Consider the following 26,148-nt stretch of genomic DNA (forward strand, 5'->3'; position numbering starts at 1 on the left):
TCACACACTTACAAATCTCTTTTCTAGGGCATCAAAACATCCTCTCATCCTGGAAAACAATGAATTACTTCATGTGTAACATGACAGACATATATCATCTCAGAAACAAGCTTTAAGTGCAGTCTGCATTGCTTAATTGGGATATATTGGTAGCAGAAAAACATCACCATGAATCAGCATTCTCCCTTTTATGGCAGGGAGTGAAACTACTGAGAATATGTAACTGGGTTTGAGCAGCAAGTGCCCTCAAAACATACAGTGCAGAAAGAGTTTCCTTGACGAGAGTCAGTCTGATTTAGCTAATCTTTTCAGTAAAAATTTAAAAGAAAGCAACACCCTCTTCATCTCAATTCTGACAATGGATCATTTTCAATGAACAAGCAAAGAACACGGAGAAGAGGTTATGTCTACAACAAAAGTAAACAAGTGTTGTGCTGCTTCACACACACAACCAAAGTTATCTATTCCTAGACATTGCTCCCACAAGCAAAAGGATCTCTTTCCTATCCTATTTCCAATTTCCAAATTTTCTATTCCAAAAGATCCTATTTCCAAAATTCTATATCTGTATGCATTAAAATATAATTATTCCTAAAATATTGGAGAATGTCTGGAAGATCATTCCGTTTTTAGTAGTGTACCACCGGTAAGTCCACATCCTTCCTCTCAAAAAGCTCTTTCTTGCAGATGATGTTCTGACGAACTTTCCAACAGATCAGCAAGCTGCTATAAGGTGTGAATTCCATTTTCTGAGTTTCTGTAAACTCCGTGGCCTTTTGCTTCAGTATAGACCCAGGCAGCCATTCACCTTGACTAACCTTGTTCTGGGACCACATAAGAAGAACATTGCCAACACCCTTCTCCTTGTTGGCTTTCTGGAACCTATGTTGATGATTTGACACTTCCAACATTTGTACTTTTCAGGTGCACTTAAATTATCCAGAAATGTACGAAGTCTAGACGTTTCTTTAACAAAGCCATTTTTATCACATGAGCCACCCATCTTTACAGTTTGTGATTTTAGTGCTGATGGTTTAAAGAATCGCTACTAGCTAATTTCTGGCAAAAGTTCCATTTAACACCTTTATCTGGGTCCCGATTAAGCAACCCCAACTGAAACGTATTTAAAGAGCGAATATAAAATTAGACAAATCCACTCTCAAAATATTTCTCAAGTGTCTTACCAGTTTACAACGTGACAGGCACCAGCGAATCTGTTGTCCTCTCGAAGAATTTTGAGTGATAAATCTAAAAAATAATTATTGAATTTTACGTTTTGAACACAATCAAATTCATTGGAGAACACTCAAAAAATCATTTTTCCTACAATAATGCATCTCCTCATTTACAATGATTCAATATGCATGAATCATGGAATAAGTGTGATTAAATAAAAATCATGGAATCAAAACTCATTTTGAAATTATCCTGCTTTCAATATCGAGGCTCATGGAAGCTGTGAACAGAAAAGGCTTAAAGTAATCATATTGACACATCATTGAAAGCAGAGAGGTGGGAAAAGAATGTGCAAATGCAACGGTTTGAAAGGAAGGAACAGGAAAAAAAGGGGAGAGGAGGACCAGAAAGTGTTGAAAAGATCAGGGGTGGCAATGGATAGAAAACTTGAAGGAGCAGAAGGATGAGCAGGAAGCAACCAAAATGAGAATCCACACTCTTTCATTCTGTCCAGCGTTTTGGTTCTCGTAATGTTCCCACTTGAATTTTTTCATCGCGAAAACCTTCCAGTGCACATCCTAAGTACAACTAGTATCCGTTGAAGACAAAGTCTTCGATATCCTCCACCATAGTAAATGAGGATTAACAAACATATATTCCCTAAGCGTGTGCAATATGTATGTGAAGTTTCCCCTTGATCTGACCAGCCGTTCTGGAGAAGATGTTTGAAGGTTTTAGGGTAAATTCAATATGGCCGCCAAACCATGTGACCTATCAATTAGAAATTAACAAACTTCTGAAAGGATGTCTTGGGGAAAGTGTATGTGAAATTTTGCCTCAATCTGTCCAGCCGTTCTGGAGAAGAAGATTTTTAAAATTAATTAATTTTCAATCCAAGATGGCTGACAAACCATGTGACCTATGACATCATAAATTTACATTCTGCCTTCAATCCTCCAGTGGAATACGTGTGTGAAGTTTCGTGTTAATCGGATGAGGTGTTTTTCTATCCAAGATGGCCGCCAAACCATGTGACATGTGACGTCATAATTTTTACTATGTATGCAGACATGATGGAAGATGATAGTTGCAAATTTTTGCTTTGTTAGGTTATGTGATTTCAGAGAAAACATTATTTAATATTTTTCTTGAATCCAACATGGCTGCCAAACCATGTGACCTATCAATTAGAAAATATCAAAAGGCACCAGTTCACCACTTGCTTGATATGTGTACCAAATTTCGTAAATATATCTTGAGGGGATTTGTAGTTAAGCTCCGGAAACAAAATGTGATGGACGGACGGATGGAGGGAACCCATTTCTATATTCCCCGCCAACTTCGTTGACTACCAGTTTTGAACTCATTTCATCCAACAGTTCAGGAGTGCATAGAAGTAGAACAAACACACACATAATGATGATAATTCTCCCACTTCTATGATTTTCATGCAGAGAATATTTATTATTATTATTATTATAACTTATAATACCCCATTACACAAGGAGTGGTGCTATACAATACAGATTTACATAGGAAATTTGCATCCTCCACACAAAACCCCCACAGGATATGAAAATATATTTACCGCCTAAAACCTGCCCATGCACTCCCAGAGTCCATGCTGCAGTTTTAAAGTCATTCCGTATGGTGATTAAGGAATGCATAGTAAGTTAAATCCACAAACAAACAGACACTTCTCAAATTACGAGGGAGTTCATCGAACACCTTACCCCATGCAGTCTTGAGAAAAATGGACATGAGCGGAGTCTACAAGCATCAAATTTGATTGGTCATGATGATGTAAAATGCTGTAATATTTTGTTCAATTACTACTAAATGGAAGGGTGTTGAAGTGCTAAAATGACAATGTGTGTTCTACAGTTTTCAAGTATATAATTAAATGGAAATAAAATAAAGATTTTGAAGGTTGTAGAAAAGAAATTCGGAATTTTACCGCTGTTCATGCAGCGTCTTTTACAACACCTTATTTAACACATTAGATTAGTTCTTCATGCCTGGTGTTTGTGTCCTTTATGACGTCGCTAAAAGCAGTAAGTTCTGATTTTCAATTTTGTTTGACTGCTAGACAGGCAAGCAGAATAAAAAATTATCTCACTCCTCTCTGTGCATGTGTGATCGGAACAATTTCAAAGCCAAGTACTGCTAAACTACAGGTTTGTTTTCTGATTTATGCTCCGATTCATGTTCAAAATCTAACATTAAATTGAAATTAAGTTGTTCCTTGATCATAAACCAAGCTGTTGGAAAGATAGACAAACAAAGTGAAGAAATTCCTTCACACCACTTTTTGCTTCATATGTGCTGGGTAATAATGCACATCGTATGATGTGTACAGGTTATTGGAGCGGTTGCTGAGTATTTAAATATATAGCCAATTGAAAGTAAATAGTTGTGTGGTAATATTTTCTGGCATTCTTCCAAAAAAAGGAAACGGAATACAATTTATAACTAGAGCAATAGATGTTAACCTCTGGTTGGAAAAATGTTGTAGGCCATAACAATTTGTGTTAAGGATGCAGTAGAAATCATTTTGAGGGCAAAGGGAGTGTTTTCCAGAATGATGGCCTCAGGCTTATGCGAAACAGAAAGGGGGCACAGAAAGGTTTACAGTGGGTATTGTGGAATCACCAAGTACATACTACTAAAAGTCAGTTTAATAAAGTTTGCCATTAATCTACCATTATTTTCGGGGGAAAGCCTTTAACAAACAAAATGTGGTTTTGTAAAATCTCATTAGGGTGAGTAACCATTTATTGCTACGAGTTTGGCAAGCTAGGTAAAATATTTCCTAATTTTATTCTGTCAAAGCACAAAAGGACAGTACATTAGCAAAAACAATGTTGAAAGACAACAAAAGAAAAAAAAACTTCATAAAGAAATTATAACATTGACTTTACATGAGATTTTGAAAAATCTGATTTGCACAATTTGCCATCAAGCTTTGGCCAAGAAAATTAAAGTATAAGCAAACCTTCAAAGTAACGGGTGCTATATGCGTGTTCTGGAAAGATTCCGCGTAGGTACGTAATGTTTGACAGAGCAATGGCTGTCATTCTTTTCACGAACATGAGTGACTGCTGATGTGTAGCCAACTCAGTAGGAAAAAATGAAGGCCACTGCATTCATAGCACAAGAGGAAAAAAGCATGTTAAAATTATAAATGTAATTACGACACATGCCAATGAACTCTCACACTTGTAATAAACATTTTATCACCACATGAAAAGAGAGGTTTTATTATCATAAGCCAAAGAGGTCATTAATTTATCATTGATAAGCTGGACATAACTCCAGATGAGATCACGCAACTACAAGCAAAATTCTTCTGCAGACATCCTTTCATCCGTCCGTCCATCCGTGTGTAGGTCTGAAACCTCAACTCAAGAATGCCTGGATGCATTTCTTTCATATTTGGCAGATACCCAGTACTGAATATGCAATAATATCTGGGCATGAGGCATCAAAGCCAATAAATAATTAGGGGATTACATTTTTTGAAGGAACAATAGGACAGGATTGTGTTTGCTTTTGGGAACCATTATTTATTTATGTACAATTTACCATATCCACGGCTAACATGACTGAATTATTTATATATTTTCATACATTTTACCATCTCCACTGTAAATACACAACTTTAAATTATTTATAGACATACCACCTATTTATTTACCTTTTACCATTCTACTACCCGCATACCACCTTGAATTTTTTTTTTTTTTACCATTCTACAGACATTCCACCTTGAATTATGTATTTATTTATATATGGTTTACCGGGCTGACAGGATGACCAAGAGGTATGCCCACTCGCCTCTAAGCCATCTAGCCTTGGTTGGAATATTGGCCGAGCAAAAACTGTCATCCTGGTGTTTCACAGGCAGGGTGATTCATCAATGTGCATACTGTTCCTCGGATGGACATTAAACTGATGTCCCATCCATTGGCAGGAGTTGGTGGACGTTAAAGATCCCACCGTGTCCTTTGCAAAGAGTAGGCGAGCTATTGCCAGCACTAGGTCCAAATTCCAAAATCCTGCCCCAACCTTAGTCAAACGTCAGGCCTGGACAGCCGTGTCATGAAAGAATTAGGCCAAAACTTCCCTTGGAGAACTCCACAAGACAGACTAGCATCTTCACTACTGACATACAACCTTGATTATTTCTTAGTATACACTTTAGCATCTCCACTACCTACATATTTTTTTATTACCTCTGCCACCTAATGTGGATGAAGGTTATATTTTCACCCCTTTTTGTCTGTATGTCTGTGAGCAGGATATCTCAAAATGTTATGGATGGGTTCATGTAAAATTTAGTGAACAGGTTCGATGTGTGACAAGGATGAACTGATCAGATTTTGGTGAAGATCCGGATCCAGATCCTAGAATATTTTAAGTGATTCTTCACAATTGAGAGATCGGGCCAAAAACGACAGAGAGGACGATATCTTAACAAGTTGTGGACGGATTTGGCCAAAACTTGGTGGGCAGGTTGGGTTGGTGAGAAGGACAAATTCATTCAATTTTGGTGAACATCCTGATCCTGATATGATAATTTTTTTATGTTTTGAGTGATTCTTCAACATTGAGAGAGAGGAACAAAAACGATATATATAGCATGATATTTAAAAAATTTATTGGGCCCGATATGTTTTCGTCGATCAGGCAATACGTGGAGCGGTGTGCGCTCTACCAAGTGCCCTTCTCGTTTTATACTGTATTTATTTTAGAAAACACGTTGATATGGCAAACAGCTCAGAAATTGAGTGGTATCAATTATATTTTGCTTTGAAAGTCACAAGGAAAAACCATATAACCTTTGTACAGCACACCCGACAACCAATTGCTTCAGAAAGAGTCTCAAGGACAAAGGAAAACCTGATAAAACCTCCATAAGATACAGGATGAAACTTTGCCACCATAACAGGCATGCAATTCCCATTCATCCATGGAGAGTCCCTACAGATAAAAATTGACCCAAATGTACCACATCCATGTGTGCTGCACATGTACCTCGACTGTACATCACAATCAGGACACGAACTGTGCCTCTATGGACTGTAGGGTGCACAGCAAGTAGCTTAAGCATTCAAGCAAGCATGTCAACAGAACACCTAGCTTGGCAAGCGGTTACTAATTGCCGTTAATAAACCCATACACCCGGAAACACCCAAGCAATGTCCGAACTGGACAGGTGAACACCTTTTTTAGCAGTCAGAACTGCTGCTAAGTTCAATTCTGGAGCTTCAATTTTGTAATTCGGCTTAATTAAGAGATTGTCGAGGTTATGGCATTTGCGGAAATGAAATAAAGCTACGAATGCTGGCGTGTCCAGGAGTTTATAAACATTGCAATGTATCCAGCGATTCATATGAATTGATCATATGAGTGAGGAGAGTGAAAAAAACTTAATCTTTAAGAAATCGTTGCAGCTTGTTCCAAGTCAAGGCATGGTTGAGCCGGCCAAAAAACATGGAGGCTTCAGACCCCAGCGAGGTAACCCAGCAAACGCCTTACGACCCTATTCGGAGCAAGGTGGCCGAGGATGCACCTGATAAAGAATATAATGAAAGAAGGCCATGAATTATCTTCAAAAGGGGTGTTTTAATGAACCCAAAGAGCCAATTTTCACTCATGCACTTCCTTAGAGTTCCCTTAGTATGCATGCAAAGTTTCAGGCAACTAGGTTTCATGGTTTTAGAGTTATGGAGGAGACACACACACACACAAACACACAAACATACACTGACATTTATTAGTATAGATGTGCAGTATTTTGTTGATTTCTTTTTTTCATGTACTGTATCTTATTGTACCTGTATAATTTGTGTTAAAGTTTACTGCTGCACACTGTTGAGTATAGTATTTTTAGTAATTTTAATGAAACGTGGGTTCCTCTCAGATGAAAATGCGAGCATTAACACACAGCTTCATCATTCCCTCCCGCTGCCTTTGTTTAGCACTTGTGCCATGCAGACTATGTTTCCCGATATTGTTGGGGTTGGTGAAGTTTATCGTAAAACAGCCTTGTGATCCTGAAACATCATGCCTCCGAAGCATGCTTTAAGTGAAAAGGATATATCTGTGGCTAAGAAGCAGCTTAAAAGTGTTACTTTGAAAGTTACATTCGATGTTATTCGTCGAATGGATGCTGGTGAACGTGTGGATGATATTGCCGGGTTATTTAGTTTGCCTCCGACTATGGTGCATACCACCATCAATAAAAATGCCAACATAATTAATGAATGTGTAACTGTCTGTAACTGTCATTAACCAAAAAAAAGAGGACAATATTATTTCGGTAAAAAGCGAAATATTGTTACGAATCTGGAAGCCATTTGCACACAAACAGACAGCAGCCCCCACAGTTCAGTTATGTCGATAAGTATGTGTTATAGTTAGGGTCCCATTCCCTATGTCTAATGGGAATTACATATGTGCGCTGCGAAGTTACTTTAAAGTTCGTTTTTGTTACAACAAATCCCCTTCACTTCTTCAAACCACCGACTGCATTGCCCACGTGTTTTTGACTGAAGGCGTGGGCTGAGCCTCCATCGCTTCAGATCGAGGCTCTGCTCCGAGGAAGGGCATGGAGCGTTTCCTCCAGCCAATGGGTGAAGGGCGAGCAGGGCCGAGGCGCTCCGGACAATGCGAGGCCAGCGTGCCGAAAGATACTACAGAGCCTCTTCGGGGGGGGCTCTGAGACGCCCCTACACACCCCCCGAGACGCCCCGTCCAATCAGGAGGCTCATGACCTGAGGGCCAGCTCCGCCACAGCCAGATGAAGTGTTCGCCTCATCAAGGAGAGTAGAGTGGTTGTCAGGACCAGAGTACGGCAGTCGGGTGGCGAGCAGTCATCTTGGCCGATTGCTTCTGGTCTGGCACCGTGGCTTGGTCTCGGTCGTGGTTCGGGCGGTCTTGGTCTAGTGCGGTGGCTTGGTCTCGGTCGTGGTCTGTGGTCCTTCACGGTGGCTCCTTATGGCGGAGGTGACCGAGCAGCCAGGGCCGTGGGCCCGTGGACTTCGGGTCATGGGTTCGAGACCCACCGTGGTGGGTTGGAGTCCAGTCTGACCACACGAGGAGGGGAAGTACCCGGCCAGGCTCTGTTCCCCCAGCTCGCCTTCCCTCTGGGCTGAGGGGCCGAATAAAGACCCACGAGGTCCATTTCGTGTGTGTGTGTGTGTGTGTGTGTGTGTGTGTGTGTGTGTGTGTGTGTGTGTGTGTGTGTGTGTGTGTGTGTGTGTGTGTGTGTGTGTGTGTGTGTGTGTGTGTGTGTGTGTGTGTGTGTGTGTGTGTGTGTGTGTGTGTGTGTGTGTGTGTGGCGCCAGTCTTTTAAGTAGAATTGTTAAGTGCTTTTGCTCACTGTAAATTGCCTGCTTGATATTCGTGATTAAGTCTGTGCTGTCTTATTATTGTACATAAATACCTGTTAAATGTTCCAGTTCGTTGCCTGTTATTTCTCCCAATGACCCAGCACAGTGCGTATTGAGCATTAGGGAGGCTGTGTGCCGTAAATTGTTCATTTGGACCGATGGATCTTGGTAATCACCGCTCGGTTTAGACCCGGATCGGGCTCGGTAAACGGCCCGTTCCACCCAAGGTCCGTCGAGGGTGTGGTTTTCCCCGGTAGTTAGACGACGTGGGTACTTAGGTATATTGAAATTAGGCAATTAAGCCTACCCCACGCCGTCGTAATATTGGCGACCACGGTCCGCTAAGGGATCCGTGACTTCCGGACTTATCCAAGAGTCACGACCTAAATTCCGGGGTGTTCGGTGGAGACGACCCCACTGCTCCCCCTGGTAGTCGTTTATCGCCACCGAACTCTGGCCCACAATAATATAACAGATAAAGTGACAACATTACGAATGCATCCGCCTCTTATTCCATCAATTATTATGAGAAAAATTTCTTTGATTTATGTCGTTTCGATATTCGTCGTACCTTTCTGACTTTTAAACAGGTCAATAATGCATCCCTGACGCATCCCCAACATAAATCCCCAATCAGGAATGCATCCCCGACGTAAACCAGGGTATGACTATATTATATATTATTAAAAACCTTTTGGGGAGAGTTTTGAGGCAATACGCGTAAAGCCACATGCCAATCATTTTAGAGCCGTAAGTTATCCCATAAACTCCTGTTAGCCTGTCTACTCCCCCCCCCCCCACTCATTTTTATGATCATGATCACCATCCTCCCCCATCTGCTCCACTCCCCCATCTGACACCCCCCCCACCCTCCTCCTCCTCCTCCTCCTCCCCCATTGAGCTATGGAAAAATAACTTATTAGCTGTGTTAAGTTCGTATTTTTTTCAGGAAAGACATTGAATGATACAGGCTGCTGAGTTTAGGAGTGGCTTTAGGGCCCTGTCACACCTTGATGTTTTAGCCAGCAATAGCAACGTATAAAAATGTATGTAAAACGTTGGCGTACGCTGAAATTTTGATGTTTTTTTTAAGTTTTGGGCATATTCATAACGTGTTGGTCGTCTGCATAACACATTAGTAACGAGCACAGAACGTTTTGTTGTGTTATTGATAACTTTTACCAACGAATGCTTAGCCTGTTGTCGGCGTTCACAACCTATGCCCAACGATAGTTTAACTTACGCATAGCGCTCGAAACGTATCGCCGGCGAACTCGTGGCGTAGCCTGTTAAAAAGCTGCCAGACGCTGATTTAAATCATAACCGCCTGAGAATTTGAAGTGTCAACATCGCAGTCACACATTGATGATTTTGCCAGCGTATGCCAACCTATGAAAAATGTGTCTAAAACGCTAGGCGCACGTCAAATACGGTATAGGTAAGTTGTGTATACGTTAAGAGTAGGCTGGAAAACAATGAAGTACGCTATCATATTACGTGGTACGTGTAATACGTCGTGAAATTTCAAGCATGCTGAAAATTTTATGACGTACTCAGAGTATGGCTAACACGTTCCGCATGCGTTGTCATATGTTCTTGGCACGCTCTGCAATCGTTTACACACGACGGACACACGTTACTTGTAGGTTACTCATAAGTCGAAACACGTCAAGGTAATATTTAACATACCCTCAACCTAATTTTCAACCAATGGGTAACGTCCTTTTAACCTATGAGTAGCGTGCTCTGAACCTATGTTGAACGTGCTTGAAACCTATGAGTAACATGCATTGAACCTATTTGTAACTTGCCTTGAACCAATGACTAGCGTGCTATGAACCTATGAGTAACGTGTGTTTAACCTGTGTGTAGCATACTTTGAACCTAAGTATAACGTGCTTCTAACCTTTGAGTAACATGCTATGAACCTATTTGTAACGTATCTAAAACGCACATTGTCGTATGTAGACGAATTAGATTGACGTCTTCCGGACGACTACAGCACTTACTGAACGTGTTTCTAACTTACATCTACCGTGTAATGGCGTATTGGCAGCGTTAAGGGGAATTGGTATATACAAATGGGCTTCACAAGAGGAACACATCATTGTTCCAGACTCCATGTTGAGTCGATGTCAATGCCAGTAGTATCAGTAGTAGTAATACTATTAGTAGTAGTTGGTGTGCGTGACAGTAGTAATAGTAGTAGTAGTTGGAGTAGTAGCATTGGTAGTAGTAGTATGTCTATGTCAGTAGTAGTATGGGAGCGTGATGGGGAGGGTGTGGGTGATGATGGATCCTCTTATCGTCCACGAATAGGAGACTACTTTGCACCATTGTTCGATGTTCTTTTCGGCTAATTTTTTTTCCTCATTCCCACGATGAAATATTTCTTTGTTTTACTTTGTAAAGTATTAAAAACGACTTCGCAAATGCATAATGTACTAGTCAGGTCAGGTATGGGAGCATGTGCCAGAACAGCGCGTCGCTGCGTCCACTTTCCGCCGGTACTCCAGGGGCCTCCGTCTGGCCATCCCCCAGGCAAATGCCAGGCCCATCCCCATCTCCTTGAGATGATGGTCAACCTGCTGCAACCATGAGGCACGTGGTCAGCCCACTGGCCTCCTCCACTCATGAGACTCCCTCGCTGAGAGAATCTGGTGAGCAGGATCAGCGTCAGGAAAATGAGCCACATGTCCATACAGCCGCAACTGACGCTCACGGACTATGCAGGTAACAAATCTCATCCGAGTCTCTCTCAGCAACCGCTTGTTGGACACAAAATCCGACCAGCGATAGCCAAGGATTCTCCGAAGAGACTGGTGCCAAAGGAATTAAGTCTCCGTCTCAGATCCTTGGTCAGAGTCCAAGTCTCGCACCCATAGAGCAAGACTGGAAGTACCAAGGACCTGAAGACTCGGACTTTCGTCCTCCCGCACAGGTACCGGCAGCGCCACACCCTATGATCCAGTGAATCCATGACTCCCCAGGCCCGACCCAGACGTCTATTGACCTCTGACTCGCAGCCAGCAGAGATATGAATATCACTGCCAAGGTAAGTGAATCTCTCCACGACCTCAACATCCTCACCACAAACAGACACAGACAGGACAGCAGCATCCAAGATGTCACCGAAAGCCTGGATCTTAGTTTTGACCCAAGAGGACACGAAGGGCAAGGATACGGTCAATCGTTGACCTCTTTGGTGTAAAGCCTGACTGCTCTGGACGCTGGTGCTCAAGCAGATGGTGGCGAACCCTATCAAGAATTATCCGAGCAAAGACCTTGCCCGGCACTGAGAGCAGCGTCACCCCTCGGTAGTTGTTGCAGTCTTGGCGATCACCCTTCCCTTTCCAGATAGGGACAACAAGGCCCCTCTTCCAGTCAGTTGGGATGATGCCTGTGTTCCAGGCAGAGCACAAAACTGCATGCAACGACACGAGTGCAGCATTTCCACCAGCCTTGAGAAGTTCGGCATAGATGCCACAGATCCCTGGAGCTTTGCCCCGTTTCAACAGGGTCACCGCAGCCCGTGTTTCCACAAGCGAAGGTGGACCACAGTTGATTCGAGGGTCAGCAACAGGGATTGTAACACCCTTGACGTCCAACTCGACAGCTGGGGGATCAGCCTGGTACAACTGCTCAAAGTAACTGGCCCAGCAGGCCTTCACTTCAGAATCCTCTGTCAAGAGCCTACCACTCTCTGCTCGAATTGCAGTGCTCCGAGGGATGGGCTTGGATGAACGTAATGCGCGAATTCCCCTGTAAGCGGGACGAGAATCACCTGTCCACAGGTGATGCTCTACCCCCTCACAGATTCCTCGCACATCGGCTTCCTTGTCCACCCTCAGTGCACGTACAGTTTTACGCCTCAGCTCCCTGAACAGCTCAGCTCTGCCATTCAGCCTGGCCCTGCGACTCTGGTCAATGGTATCCAGTGTCCCTTGAGAGACAAAATTCTTCTTTGCCCTGCGGTGAGCTCCAAGGCATCCACCGGCAACATCAAGGACGGTGGTCTTGAAGGCGCTCCATAACTCTTCAGGACCCCCCAAAGCACCCAGACCCCCCAAGTGTCCACTCATCCTGTTCGCAAACTCCTCAGCTACTCTCTCATCCCTGAGCTTGGCAACATCCAGCCTAGGCTGGGATGGTACCATTCTCCAGGATTTAAGGTGCAGCTTTAGAGTTGCTACAACAAGCCTGTGGTCAGTATTGAGGAACTGAGCACTCCGGTAGACCCTGCAGTTCTGGATCATCCTCCAACGACCATCAATGAGGACATGGTCAATCTCCTTTGCCACACCGCCAGCGTTGGAATACCAAGTCCAGCGATGAGCTTGTGGGCGCTGAAACCATGAACCGGCCACCCTAAGTCCATGACTTCTTGCAAAGTCAAGGAACTTAGTGCTATTCTGGTTCATAGTTCCTGACCCATGGGGACCAACACACACCTCATAACCATCCCTATCAGTTCCAGTCGATGCATTGAAATCCCCCAAGACTAGAAGTGTATCTCGTCTGGGGCACTGATCAACCACAGACTCGAGTGTGGCGTAGAATGAATCCTTCACGGTGAGATCACTCGCCTCAGTCGGAGCATAAACAGAGACCAGGGAAATGACACCTAAGGAGTGACGAATCCTTAATCTCATAATACGCTCGTTGACCAGTGCTACCTCAATTATCATTGGGGTCAGCTTATTGGACACAGCTACAGCAACTCCTTGGGTATGGTAACCATCAGAGCGACCAGACCAATAGTAGGTGTAACCACCCACCATTATCTCGCCGCAATCCGATCTCCGAACCTCAGAGAGAGCTGCAATCCCGATGTCCAAACGCTTGAGCTCAGATGATAACAGAGACAGGTGAACATCCTCTCTTAGGGATAGGACATTCCAGGCACCCACCCGAAGGGACCGCCTCAGGTTAACCCAAGGAGACCGCCATCTGGTGGACGACACCTCAGCACCACTCCGACACACTCTCCCGCAATCTGACCCAGGGATGTTACCCCGTGGTTTCCCTCCTATCATCAAAGATTGGGGGTCCCGAAGGCTTTGCCCCAATCCCGTCATCCGGTGAGCTGCCCTGCGAAGGGAAGCTGCACAGGAGGTACTCCCACGGAGTGGGTTTTCAGATTTTTTTGCGTTTTTGCGTTTTGCGGAATGAAGTGTTTTACGGTGGCCGGAGTGCAAATCCTGCCACCAACCTCCTAATAAGAAGTAACCCAACTGCAGGAGGACGTCCGCAGACACAGTTGGGCACTAGATATGGATGGCCGTTGGCTCACAAGGAGCTCCTCCGCCCTTTGACAGGTTTTGTTTTTAATCCTGCTGGGTGTCCATATCCAAACACCCTCCTCACCAGAAAACCTGGTGGGGGAGACGGTTTAGTCGCCGACAACCCGACCATGGAACAGGTTAGTACAGGTTTACATGGTACCTGTAGCAGGTCACAGATCGAACCTGACCTGACTTGAAATGTACTAGTAATGAACACAGAACGCTTCGATAACTTATAGATAAGGTATACCAACGATTGTTTATCGTGTTTTAGTCATCCACAACCTATGCCCAACGATAGTGTAGCGTATGCATAGCGTAATAATTTCCAAGCACATTATTCATAGGTTATAAATAAGTCACGGGTACCCTAAAGGCCCAGTCACACCTTGACGTTTTAGCCAGCTAATGCCGATTTTTGGAAAATTTGTCTAAAACGCTGGTACACGTCGAATACGTTATGGGTAAGTTTTGATAACATTGAGAGCACGCTGAAAAAAACTGCCATGCGTCGTTGTACGCTGGCTTTAAACGTTGTACTTTTCGTTTGTCCTCAAATTTTCCATGTTTGAAATTTTAAGACTTATGCCAGCGTATGACTCAAACGTTCCGCATAACACTGGCCATAAGTTGTAGGCACGTCACGCGATCGTTGACACACATCGACACACGTTACTTGTGAGTTACTCATAAGTCGATACACGTCGAGGTAATGTTTAGCATACCCGAAACTTATTTCTAACCTATGAGTTACGTGTTGTACTCACGTTACGCGATCGGTGACACACATCGACACACGTTACTTGTAAGGTGCTCATAAGTCGAAACACATCAAGGTAATGGTTAGCGTCATTGTTCCAGACTCCCTGGTTTTTTTTTTTTCTTCCTTCCTTCGGTATTATGGTAATTTTGACACTTCGATTTCTAGTGCGGTTATAATATAATATAATCAATAGGCTGCCGCTCAACGATTTAAATCATAACCGCACTGTACACTGAACACTGTCATACCGAAGAAAAAAAAAACCGGGAGTCTGGAACACTGACGCAAACCATTAGCTTGATGTGTTTCGACTTATGAGCACCTTACAAGTAACGTGTGTCGATGTGTGTCAACGATCGCATATCGTGCGTACACCTTATTCCCATCGCATGCGGAGCGTGTGTCATACGGCAAGTACGTCGTAAAATTTTCAACATGTTCAAAATTACAAGACGTACTCCACTTACTACGACGTATGATAGCGTACTTTAGCGTTCTATTCACGCATACCAAACTTACCCATACCATATTCGACGTGCGCCAGCGTTTTAGACGCATTTTTCAGAGGTCGGCATACGCTGGCAAGATCACCAAGGTGTGACTGCGATGTTGACACTTCCATTTCTGCGGCGGTTATGATTTGAATCGTTGTGCGGCAGCCTTTTCATAACCTACGCCACGTCATCTTCGGCGATACGTGCAGCCGGCTATGCATAAGTTAGACTATCGTTGGGCATAGGTTGTGAAGGCCAACAACAGGTTCGGCATTCGTTGGTATAAGTTATCTATAACACAACGAAACGTTCTGTGTCCGTTACTAATACGTTATGCATAAGACCAAGTCGTTATGAATACGTCCGAATCTTTAAAAAAAAAACATCAAAAGTTCAATGTAAGCCAGCGTTTTACATACATTTTAATATGTTGCCATTGCTGGCTAAAAGGTCAAGGTGTGACTGGGCCTTAAACATTACTTTGACGTATGAGGAACTTTCAAGTAGCGTGTTGCGAAGTGTGAACAACGTTCGTGTAGCGTGCTTACAAAACGTTACTCATCGGTTTGAAATAAGTTTTGGGTACGCGAATGTTACCTCTACGTGTTTCGACTTATGAGTAACATACAATTAACGTGTGTCAACGATCGCATAACGTGCCTACAACTTATGGCCAGCGTAGCGGAACGTGTAAGCCAAACGCCGAGTACGACGTAAAATTTCAAGCATGCAAAATTTTTTGGACAACCAAAAAGTACAATGTTTTAAACCAGAGTAATACGACCTATGGTAGTGTTTTTAAGCGTGCAACTAACGTACACATAACGTACCCATAACGTATTGGACGTGTGCCAGCGTTTTAGACAAATTTTTCATAAATCGGCATACGCTGGCTAAATCGTCAAGGTGTGATAGCCCCTTTAGAGGCGAAGTCTTATGGCTGGCCCAGAAGTCTTGGATGATCATGAGGTTAAGAAATTGAGGATATTGAACCTTTACTCGTGGCTGACCATAGAAATCGAGTTGCGGTTGTTTTTCGATTCTTCCGGAGTGGCAGGGTGATACTGAGATTTTACATGATTTTTGGACAAGTTGCATTTGTTCGACCATTATCTAAATGTAAGGCCATCAATTTATATTTATATTCTGTTTCTATTATAAATCTTAATTTTGTCTGCTGTGCAGCCAAAGAGGAACGACTCTGACTTGTAAAACACTCTTATGTGTAAAATGTAAGCCGACTGGTCAATCATGTAGCTCAGCATGGCTGCTGTCGCTGACATCTTAGAGTAAACATGAGATCATCTCCGGTGTTCATTTGTTTCATTGTTCTCCCACAGGTATGGACACAGCAAGATTACTGTAGTTAATTGCTTTAAAGTACTGTATGAGGGTTTCATAGGTGGTAACAAATCTGGTTGTTATGTCCAGTATAAGTTGTATCTCCCATCATAGTCGGTCGAAGTTACATTGTACACTGAGTGGCCTGCATACTATCATGCATGTCATGTCATGCATGTCAAGTCATGCCTGCAAAAACAATAAATGTACAGTACACAAGGTAACTGATAATTATAAGGAAATCCTAGACAACAAGCCATGAATTTTTTTGTTGCCTGTGATCATGTACCAATCATGAAAAAATATAAATTGCATGAACTGTGGTACTGTGTTTTATTGCTCTCTCACAGAATCTGACCATAGGTTGCAACATAATCAATTCCAGATGAGCAGAGAGCGATGAAGCTGGTGTCTGCCTGACAGATGGATGGTGGTACTGTACGACAGATTGAGTCATTTGTAAAAAAGGAAGAGAGGATTTCTAGAGCATCAAGAGATCTCATTTATGTTGATGAGGAATAAAAATATGCCTGACACTGCCTTGGGACACTTCAGTCTCCATTGGGAAAGGAGAGTATAAGAGAGTGTTCCATTGATAGCAATATATTAACTGCGTGAGTGGAAGGAGTCAGAAATCTAGGAATGATGTCAGACTTGTATGCTGCAGGCAGCAAAGTTGACATGCAGAACAGGATGCCAGGCTGTGTCAACAGTTGCCTTTTAGCTAGCAACACATCTTGCCAGTTTTTGAGATGGCCTATTTTATAATGAGGCATCATTTTTTTTTATAAGGAGCCTGCCAAAAACGAAAATTATGTGTGAGAAAAAGAAAATTCAATCTTACTCGATTCTTTCCTGATTCTTAACATTCAATCTTACCCGACTGCAACATAATCAATTCCAACAAACACGATAAAACTTTTGAGATATCGAAAAATTGTGTAAAAGTGTAATTTTTCTTTAACCTCCATAAGAATGCCACAAAGTCAGTAACTGTTGCGTTTTTAAGGCTTCGGTGAACATCAGTCTTATACAATCAGTTCAAAATGGCATTTGGGTAAGGGCTTCAGACTGATTTCATCACCGTACCTTGTCAAAATGTGGAAGGCGATTCCCGGCTGGGAAAATGGTGGCATCAAAATAACCCTGTGAAATAGTGGGGGTGGATAATAGTTAATAATAAAAGAATGAGCCACATGCTAGTACCAATCAAAACGGGAACTACTGTATGAAGCGGCAAATTTCACATTGTTCCATAATGGGTTGAGCCGTCCACTCTGAGTCTGGGAGGTTGGTCGATTCCAACCCTAACCAAGCCATACCAAAGACTGAAGCTCATACATGCTACTTCCTTCCTTGGAATTCAGCATTTGAAATATTAGAGCATGGACAAAAGGCCAAGTGAGCATGGATTAATCTTCTTAATGGTTAAGGTGGCTGGCTTAAGATCTTAGGGTCTTGAGATCAAGCCCCTGTTGTGTTGTTGAATTAACAGCAGGAGGGTCGATTCAGCCTGTCGGCTTCTGAGATCGGCAAAATGATTTCTAGCTTACTGGTAACAGGGGGCACTGCATCAGCAGCATTGCTACGCCCCCAGAAAATGAGGCAGCCAAGCAGCCACAAGCTGCATATGAATAAATAAATAAATAAATAAATAAATAAATAAGCATGGATAAACATGTAGGTTGAGAACCATGGGGAGGATAAAATTCTTCTGAAATTGCCCAGTGAGAGAGGGGAGAAAAGTGATGTCTGTCCACACCCAGTGTGCTGGGCAGTTACATCACTTCTCCCAAGTTGGGTCTGAATGTTTGTCTGAAGTAAAAGTCTGGCAAGTCTCCTGTATTCATTTGCATGTGTTTGTGATTTGTATTGAAACTCTTCCATAAGCTTTTGACTCTGGAGAAAAAAGAAATCACAGCAATTTGCTGTACGATGGAACAACCCAGGCAAAAACCGATATTTTTTTCCTCCAGAAAGTTTCCAGTAACCCACCTCCACTTAGTCCTGATAAAAATTCTGATATTGAACCAATGGACGACCAATGTGAGGCCAGTTTATCTCCCGATGTATCTGTCAGTTTGGACAGACTGATAAAGATTTGATGACGAGCAGTGCTCCCAACAATGTAAAGTGTCATGCACTGCAATGACTTGCATGAGAAGGACCAGGTGAGAATATTCTGCCAAGTAAGGCGCAAAGTATTTCCATGGTGAGAATTTGATGGTCAAGACATGTTCTGCAGCAGGTGTAAGATGTTGGGGAAAAGCCATGTTTGTGAAACAACAGGCACTAGAAATTTCAGGTTCACCCTTTATTTACTTTAGCTAAGAAAGTCAATTTTTTACATCTTGAAAATGTTTCTGTTTTCGGTCTTAACTACTGCATACTGTTTTATTTCATTTGTTTCCACCACCATGTTCAAGACTATCCTTTAAAATATTGACATTTGAAATGCTACTACATAAAATAAGGAAATTCCCTGTATTTGTGTAGGTCTGAAAATCGTAGAAGGAAACACGGCTTGGCCAATCTCCACCAAATTTTCCATACAAGTACATTCTGGGGGTACCCAGGGTCAGGTCATGATGCAACCCCCCACCCCCTCTCTTTCTTCACCAAGTCATTTTCCCAGAAGGAATGGGTATTTTCGAGTACTTTAAACAGACATAGCTCAATCAGGTGTCTTGGGTTTTTTTTCTGAGAAATACAGTGATTTCTGAACTTCAGAAACATCAACGTCTTTAAAATATCTTACCCAAATTCGGCAATTCTCTCTATATGTGTCAGAAGCATATAGAATCGAAAATTACTTATCAAATTTCCCTCAAATTTCACACAAGTGCTCAGGGTACCGAGTAGTAGGTCATGCACGCAAAATAAATCCCTTCCATCCCACACCCACAAAAGTAGGAAGAGAGCTTACAAGCCCTACATCCTCTCCCCCACCACTCGCCCCCCAAAACACATTGAAATTGCTCAAGATATAGGAGGTGGCCTTGGATGCCAAGGGCAGAGATTTTGGTGAGCAAGGTGGGGTGCCAGACTGTCTGAATCCGAATTGGTAATCTGAGATGAGGCGGTTGGATAAAAGGAAGGATTCTATGTGAACTCAAATCATAGATTTCATGACCGAGCTTATAATTGGAAGCAAGCTATTGGTGCAGTAGTTAAGAGGATCCATTTTTGCACCATATTTGCGTATTGCAGTGATGTTGGCTAAATACCAGGCAGACAGAAACTGTCACATCGAGAATAATTGAGTTAACAGAACAGAAAGAGGATGAGCAAGAGCAGCAGAGCAGATTTTTAGGACACATACACTAATATCATCTGGGCCTGTCACAGAATCAGTCACGGTTGGGCAGAAAGCTCTCCACCTTCTCAAATGGAAAAGACAGTATCCAGGACCAGTTGAGAATGAGAGGGTAGAGTAGATTAGGGAGTGAATAACCAGGAGCAGTTGGGTAGGTTTAGGGGGTGAGTGGTTGGGTACACAATATTTGGAAGCAAACAAAGAATTGAGGCTTCGCCCTTCTCACGAACAGTCACCTGGAGTGAGGGAAGGGATTGAGGAGGAGCATACTCCAGTGTCAGACTTAGCAAGGCACCACCAGGTCTTTGAAGAAGGAGACAGGTTTGAGAGTTCAGCCTTGAGGTTGGCCAGATGTTAGTTTCTGGCTTTCCTGAGAGTAGACACACACTTGTTCCAAGCTTTGTGGAATTATTTGAAGTTGCCTTCAGTCAGATTTGCATTCTAGGAGGAGAAGGCAAATTGTTTGAAGGAAACCCATGTGAAGCAATCTGGCAATATGGAATTGACTTTCAAAATAAGCCGATCACCCCACATTGCATCGACATGCACGCGCATTACCCCTTAGTAAGAATGACGATCGGGGCATAATATACCGTGTGTTTGATGGGACGATTCATATATAGACCTATCCATATCAAATGTATTGTGTGAATTAGTCTTCGACATCTTTCTTCAACGCCGTGATTTATCATCAGTTTTGCTAGTCACTACGGCTCACCGAGCTCCGAAAAGACTTTGAAAAAAAATACCTGAGAGAAAAGGGTGTGCTTGTGCAAAATGAACGAGTTAGAGAACTCTCCCAGCTTACCGACAGGGCTGAGACCCGGCAGCTGCCCGTAGTGCACATTACTGATGACATAGAGTAGTATAAGCTCTGTAGAACTGTGGACGAACACGCGCTACACGAACCCTCGACTATAGCTGCCAGTGAATGGACTGTGAACCTTGCAAGAGTGCCTGCTGTTAACATGCCAAGCTTGGTGATTTATTTAATGGATGTATGCAATTGGAAAGACGATGCTGTGTGGCATTTCCCACCGAGTAATGGCTCCCAACTCTTAGAGAAAGGACATCTTCACAATGTGAAAATACACAAAGCTAGTACCAGCTACAGTTACGTGAGAGCCAGATAAACCATGCAGACTTCCCTGAGAGAGACACCGTCTCTAGTTTTGGTGCAGCTTAACAGCATGGGAAGGTCATAGCTGGGGCTTGTGAATGAACGTGTTGTTTAAAATCAACCTTTAAAATGAGGATATTTTCAAAATGCTTCATATAAATTGTACTTGCAGCCGCAACAACTCGCATCCACAGATATTTCTCATATTTATCATATTTCCGTGAGGCAGAATTGCATCAAGGAATACAATTGTGGTTAACCATTTTGAAATTTTCTTTCACCCTCAGTTTGACTCTTTTGTTTGAATACTTACTGCAAATTGAGTTAAAAAGACGATATAATTTCACCCGAGTAACAGCAGACTCAAAGCAGAAATAAGTCAATGAAAATGAATGCAGTGCGCACGCAAAAGGCATAGTTGGGCGTTCCCGAGACATTTAAAAACTCCTGTATTGAAGAGATCAGATGGGCCTTGGTGACACTCCCAGACGTGCCTGGAGCTGGGGAGTGCTGAGGGATGGAATTGCCAGCCCCCTGCCTTACAGCCAAGAAGAGACCTTGAAACTGAAAGCCAACCAGACCTGAACCAAAATCCTTTTTTTGCTGTCCAGGAGTTGCCATATTTTGCTTGCTGTTTTTGTCCCCTGCCCCTCCGATAAGGTCGGAGATGGGGGACATTCAAATGAGCTCCGTCCGACCAAATGACCGATCATCTGTCCACGTACTTTTTTGTGCATGATATTTCAAAGACTGCAAAACATTTAGATTTCATATTGCAGATATCTATTCCTCATGACATGATCTCAACCTGATTATATCACCGCTGTGATTGGCTGAATCATGTTGCCATGACAACCATCACGGTAACTTGGCTGGTATACACGATATTTCAAAAACCATTCAACATTTAGCTTTCATATTACACAGATCTATTCCTCGTACCATCCAAAAGGTGGGGATCTACAGAGTAACAGCTCCTTGTATTTGTTATTTTCAACGCCGCCCCTCCCTTCCCTTAGATAGATGTCTAAATGTGTCAATGTATAGTAGACATGGTCAAATTTGGAAGAAAAAAATGAACAATGGAAGCATTTCATGTTAATGACGGGCACTCATTCTTACTCATCATGTTTTGGTATGCTTAATCTGAATCAAGTGTTTGCCAGACTCGATTTTGAACTTTTAACCCCTTTAATGGCCGACTCAAAATAATGGCCGTTTTTCAGCACATTCACTTGACTCATGTACTAGTGTTTTGATATCGTCAATAAAAATGTACCATAAAACATCGTTTAGTCATGATAATAAGATATTCCGTACAGCATTGGCCATAAATACATGGTAAAATGTCTATTAGGTGCTGAAGCATAGAGTGGGTTTTCAGATGTGCTGAAATTCTGGCGATTTTACAATTAGTCCAGTGGAATCCTGACTGACCGTGTTTTGCAGTATATACAATGTTTTATTGCAATCTCTGTAACTCATATGTATACTGATCTCAAAACAAGAGGGTGCCACTTTGGCACCTTTGGGGAATTTTTTTTATTGCCATTTGAAAAAGGGAACTTTTTCGAGCGATTATCGACATTTTGTTGACTCGTCTAAAATATATTTTTATGAACTAGTAGTACCTTTGTCCAAATTAGCAAGACTATTTACAGCCTGTTACCATATATTACATAGAAATTTCTGATAAAATCATCCAGGGGCAGAATAATGCACTTTATATCACATTTTGTTGTGAATAGCAAATAATATCGGTTTAACTTAGAATATGCGCCAGTAGATAATAAACAACTTGTGTATATATATATATATATATATATATATATATATATATATATATATATATATATATATATATATATATATATATATATATATATTTACTTTCCATATATATTTCAGATGCTTAATTCATGGTACACCTATGATGACAATTGGTGAAAATACATAGATTACAGACACATTGAAATAAACATGAATGTATACTCCTGTAACATAAAATGCAATTGTTTATATATGATAATTTTGAACCATTTGTTGTTTTGACCATATCATATATTTATTATTCTGTCTCTTTCTTATTCCAGACTGACTTGAAACATGGCATCCAATGAAGCAGAGGGGTGTCTCTTCAACTGTGGAAAACCAAAAGAAAATCCTATCTCTGCCAAGCCCCAGCGCCTGCGTACTATCATAGACAGTAGCAAAATCCGTGGTGATGGGTTGCATGTACAACTAGAGCATAGACTAGCTGATGAACCTAACACTGCACTCTTATGTCACAGAAGTTATGTGACGAGATGGGCACTGAGCCTGCACATCTGCAGCACATGCTGAAAGGCTTGTCGCTGATGACAGAACAGGGAGGTCAGGATGTTATGACGAGCCACAAAGAAGAGAATCCACGCAGAATAGCCAAATATGCTGAGGACAGATGTAAAATCCAAACCAAGTTGAGCGCTTCGATTGATCTACTGAAACCTGAGAGCCACCCTGATTGTCTTGTCAATATCGTGACAGGACAGATCACCTCCGATAAAGTGAGAGAATCCACGCAGAATAGCCAAATATGCTGAGGACAGATGTAAAATCCAAACCAAGTTGAGCGCTTTGATTGATCTACTGAAACCTGAGAGCCACCCTGATTGTCTTGTCAATATCGTGACAGGACAGATCACCTCCGATAAAGTGAATGTAGCAGAATCACTTATCATTGGCAACAAGCAGATGCAGGAATATGAATCTACTTGGCCAGAAGGGTTCCACAGTATTATTCCGAACAAAGTTGTTACGATGGCTGTGAGCAAGAAGCACATAAAAGTTAAGTGGATGGTTTGCTTGTCTATGACACTGAGTTCATATACACAAGGGTGATGTGCCTCCAACAGTCCAGGGAAATAGACGTGAAGGATGTACTGTCATATGAACTGTCACCAGTCCCTTCCTCAATGTTTTAAGATTATGGTAACATGAGGATTACGACAACAAAATCCACTCGAGAAAAAACTACAAGTTGAACGATCGAGTAGACTAGTATGTAGTCCACAGGTAACAATCATTGATGGTTGTGCACTACTATTGGTTGTACAGTGGCCAGCCAGTGGAACAGTACAAGACTTTGCCAACAACTTCTCCAAGAACATTATCAACCGACTGCTGATGACTGAAGTCCATTTGATTTTTGACCGGTAATATGACGAAAGTGTCAAAAACGTAGCAAGGCTAAGCCGTGCTGGCAAGGATGCAAGTAGGCGACACCAGCTTTCACCAGAAACACCACTGCCACCACAGACAGTGACGCTAACAGTAACAGCAAACAAGGTCCAGCTCATTGACATCTTGTGTGAAGACTTGTCGAAGAAGGTCACAGAACTACCAAGGAACACACTGAAACTCGTCATCACTGCCAAAGAGCCAGTCCCCATAGAAATAAGCAGCGGTACTAAGAGGATGAGACAAGGGCTCAGAACAACACCTGAGGAAGCTGATGTCGTGATAGCTCAGCAGATGATACAGTTGGCGTCAACTAGAATGAAAAGCCTATCAGTTGTGTGTGACAACAATGGCGTCTTCGTGTTGCTCGTCCATTTCTACCATCAACAGAAACTCACATGTGAAGTAATGATGGTGAGTCCCATTGCTGGTCGACAAATTTTGGACATCAAGGCGACATCACAGCAACAGGGAGGAAATTCAGAGCAACTCCTTGCAATACATGCGATGACCGGCTGTGACACGGTTTCATATATGCATAGGTAAGGCAACAGCGCTGAAACAGATGTGACTCGGTTATCTGTTACCAAGTCTTGGAGATCCTGAAGCAGAGATGAATGAAGTTGTTTCCGAGGCCACAAGGTTCATTGGTGCTTGTTATGGATCCAAACCAACAAGCAATATGTCAGCCATTCGTTATGATGTATGGTCCTCCAAGATGTCAAACAAGAAGATTACAGCTGCACCTAAAGTGAAGACGCTTCCCCCAACAACTGAGTCGTTCCTTCAGCATGTACACAAGGCACATTACCAGATGATCATCTGGAAGTCTGCTTTGTCCCCTGACCCACCCAGTCTGGATCCTGTTCGGTATGGCTGGTCGAAGGATGAATCTGGTCAGGGGTTGGTTCCAGTGACAGTGGCAGACAAGGTGCCACCTGTTCCTGTTGAAGTTCTGCAAATCATCAAATGTGGATGTTCGTCAAACACGACATGCTCAACAGCCAGATGTGGATGTGTTGTGGCCCAACTCGCCTGCTTCATGTTCTGCAGCTGCAACGGGAGTGACGACTGCTGCAATGAGCGAACAAAAACTGGCAACTCACACGCTGATGACGAGCTCGATGACTAGTCCGATGACACGTAAGCAAAATGACTATCTGTTGTTATTTCCTTTCAGCCATCGCATATTTCAATTTCCTATCAAATATTACGATGTTTATGTGTGGAAAAATGTATATTGTGTTCGAAAGAAGGATATATTGGTTCAAAGATTGATGAAAATAACACAATATGATATAGTAAAGGTCAAATAAACGTGTAGTGTGCACAGTACTTGTGTGTGTTCAATATTGGAGGATTTAATACTGTCCGAAAAGTAGGCACATTTTGATTAACGATTCATTTTTTTAAATGTGTATAAAAAAAAAATTTATCTTGGGTTCCAAAACACCCCACTCGCTCAGAATAATTATTTTGTCTATTATATTTTGTGCTTACTTTGCGTGTCATTTTTACCAGGTAGTACCAAGCAATGTAAGTGTATGAACATCCTAACTCGAGAATCAGTTAAGTCATTCTCTTTGTCGTTTCCATATCACTCTTTACTTCTCACAAAGCATGCCCCCATGGAACGACTACATCAAAGCGGGCACAAGAGTGAAACGCTAACACGGCTTACAACCTGTGAGACATCATGTGGAATGTCTCAGTAGGTACCAGCAAACTGGTCAAACTTTATGGCACTGGAAGAAAACAAAGAAGATCTTGCCTTGTTTCTATCGGATCACCTTATTGAATACAGCCCCTACAAACAAAATTGATGTTTTCTCTGGAGGATTTGCATAACCTAAAACGGTGAAGATTTCAGACCTAGAGCTTGATGTAACAGCACTTGAAGTGGATCACGAGGAGGCTGATAGCTATCTTGTACTCCACTGCCTTCATGCCAATGTGGACTCGACAGTCATGTCAGTGCGTGACACTGATGAACTGGTGCTATTGCTGGCCTATTTGGACAAAATGCCATGTTCATAT

General features: G+C 42.4%; 1 protein-coding gene across 9 annotated transcripts in view; it reads right to left on the minus strand.

Moving 5' to 3' along the window:
* Positions 1-26,148, minus strand: part of HORMAD1 (HORMA domain containing 1) — a 95,310-nt gene that overhangs the window by 44,107 nt on the left and 25,055 nt on the right. For 7 of the 9 annotated variants that reach the window (XM_085860734.1, XM_085860714.1, XM_085860713.1 and 4 more), the window contains 4 exons: positions 17,546-17,602; positions 4,172-4,316; positions 1,185-1,248; positions 13-49 (listed from right to left, as the gene is read on the minus strand). In XM_085860734.1, the coding sequence (XP_085716860.1) occupies positions 13-49; positions 1,185-1,248; positions 4,172-4,316; positions 17,546-17,602 (303 nt within the window). The remainder of the gene's footprint in view (positions 1-12; positions 50-1,184; positions 1,249-4,171; positions 4,317-17,545; positions 17,603-26,148) is intronic. The other 2 variants (XM_085860745.1, XM_085860723.1) reach the window with 1 other exon arrangement.

The sequence above is a fragment of the Eptatretus burgeri genome, chromosome 2, assembly GCF_056783735.1.
Source record: "Eptatretus burgeri isolate ZD-2024b chromosome 2, Ebu_testis_v1, whole genome shotgun sequence".
NCBI lineage: Eukaryota > Metazoa > Chordata > Myxini > Myxiniformes > Myxinidae > Eptatretus > Eptatretus burgeri.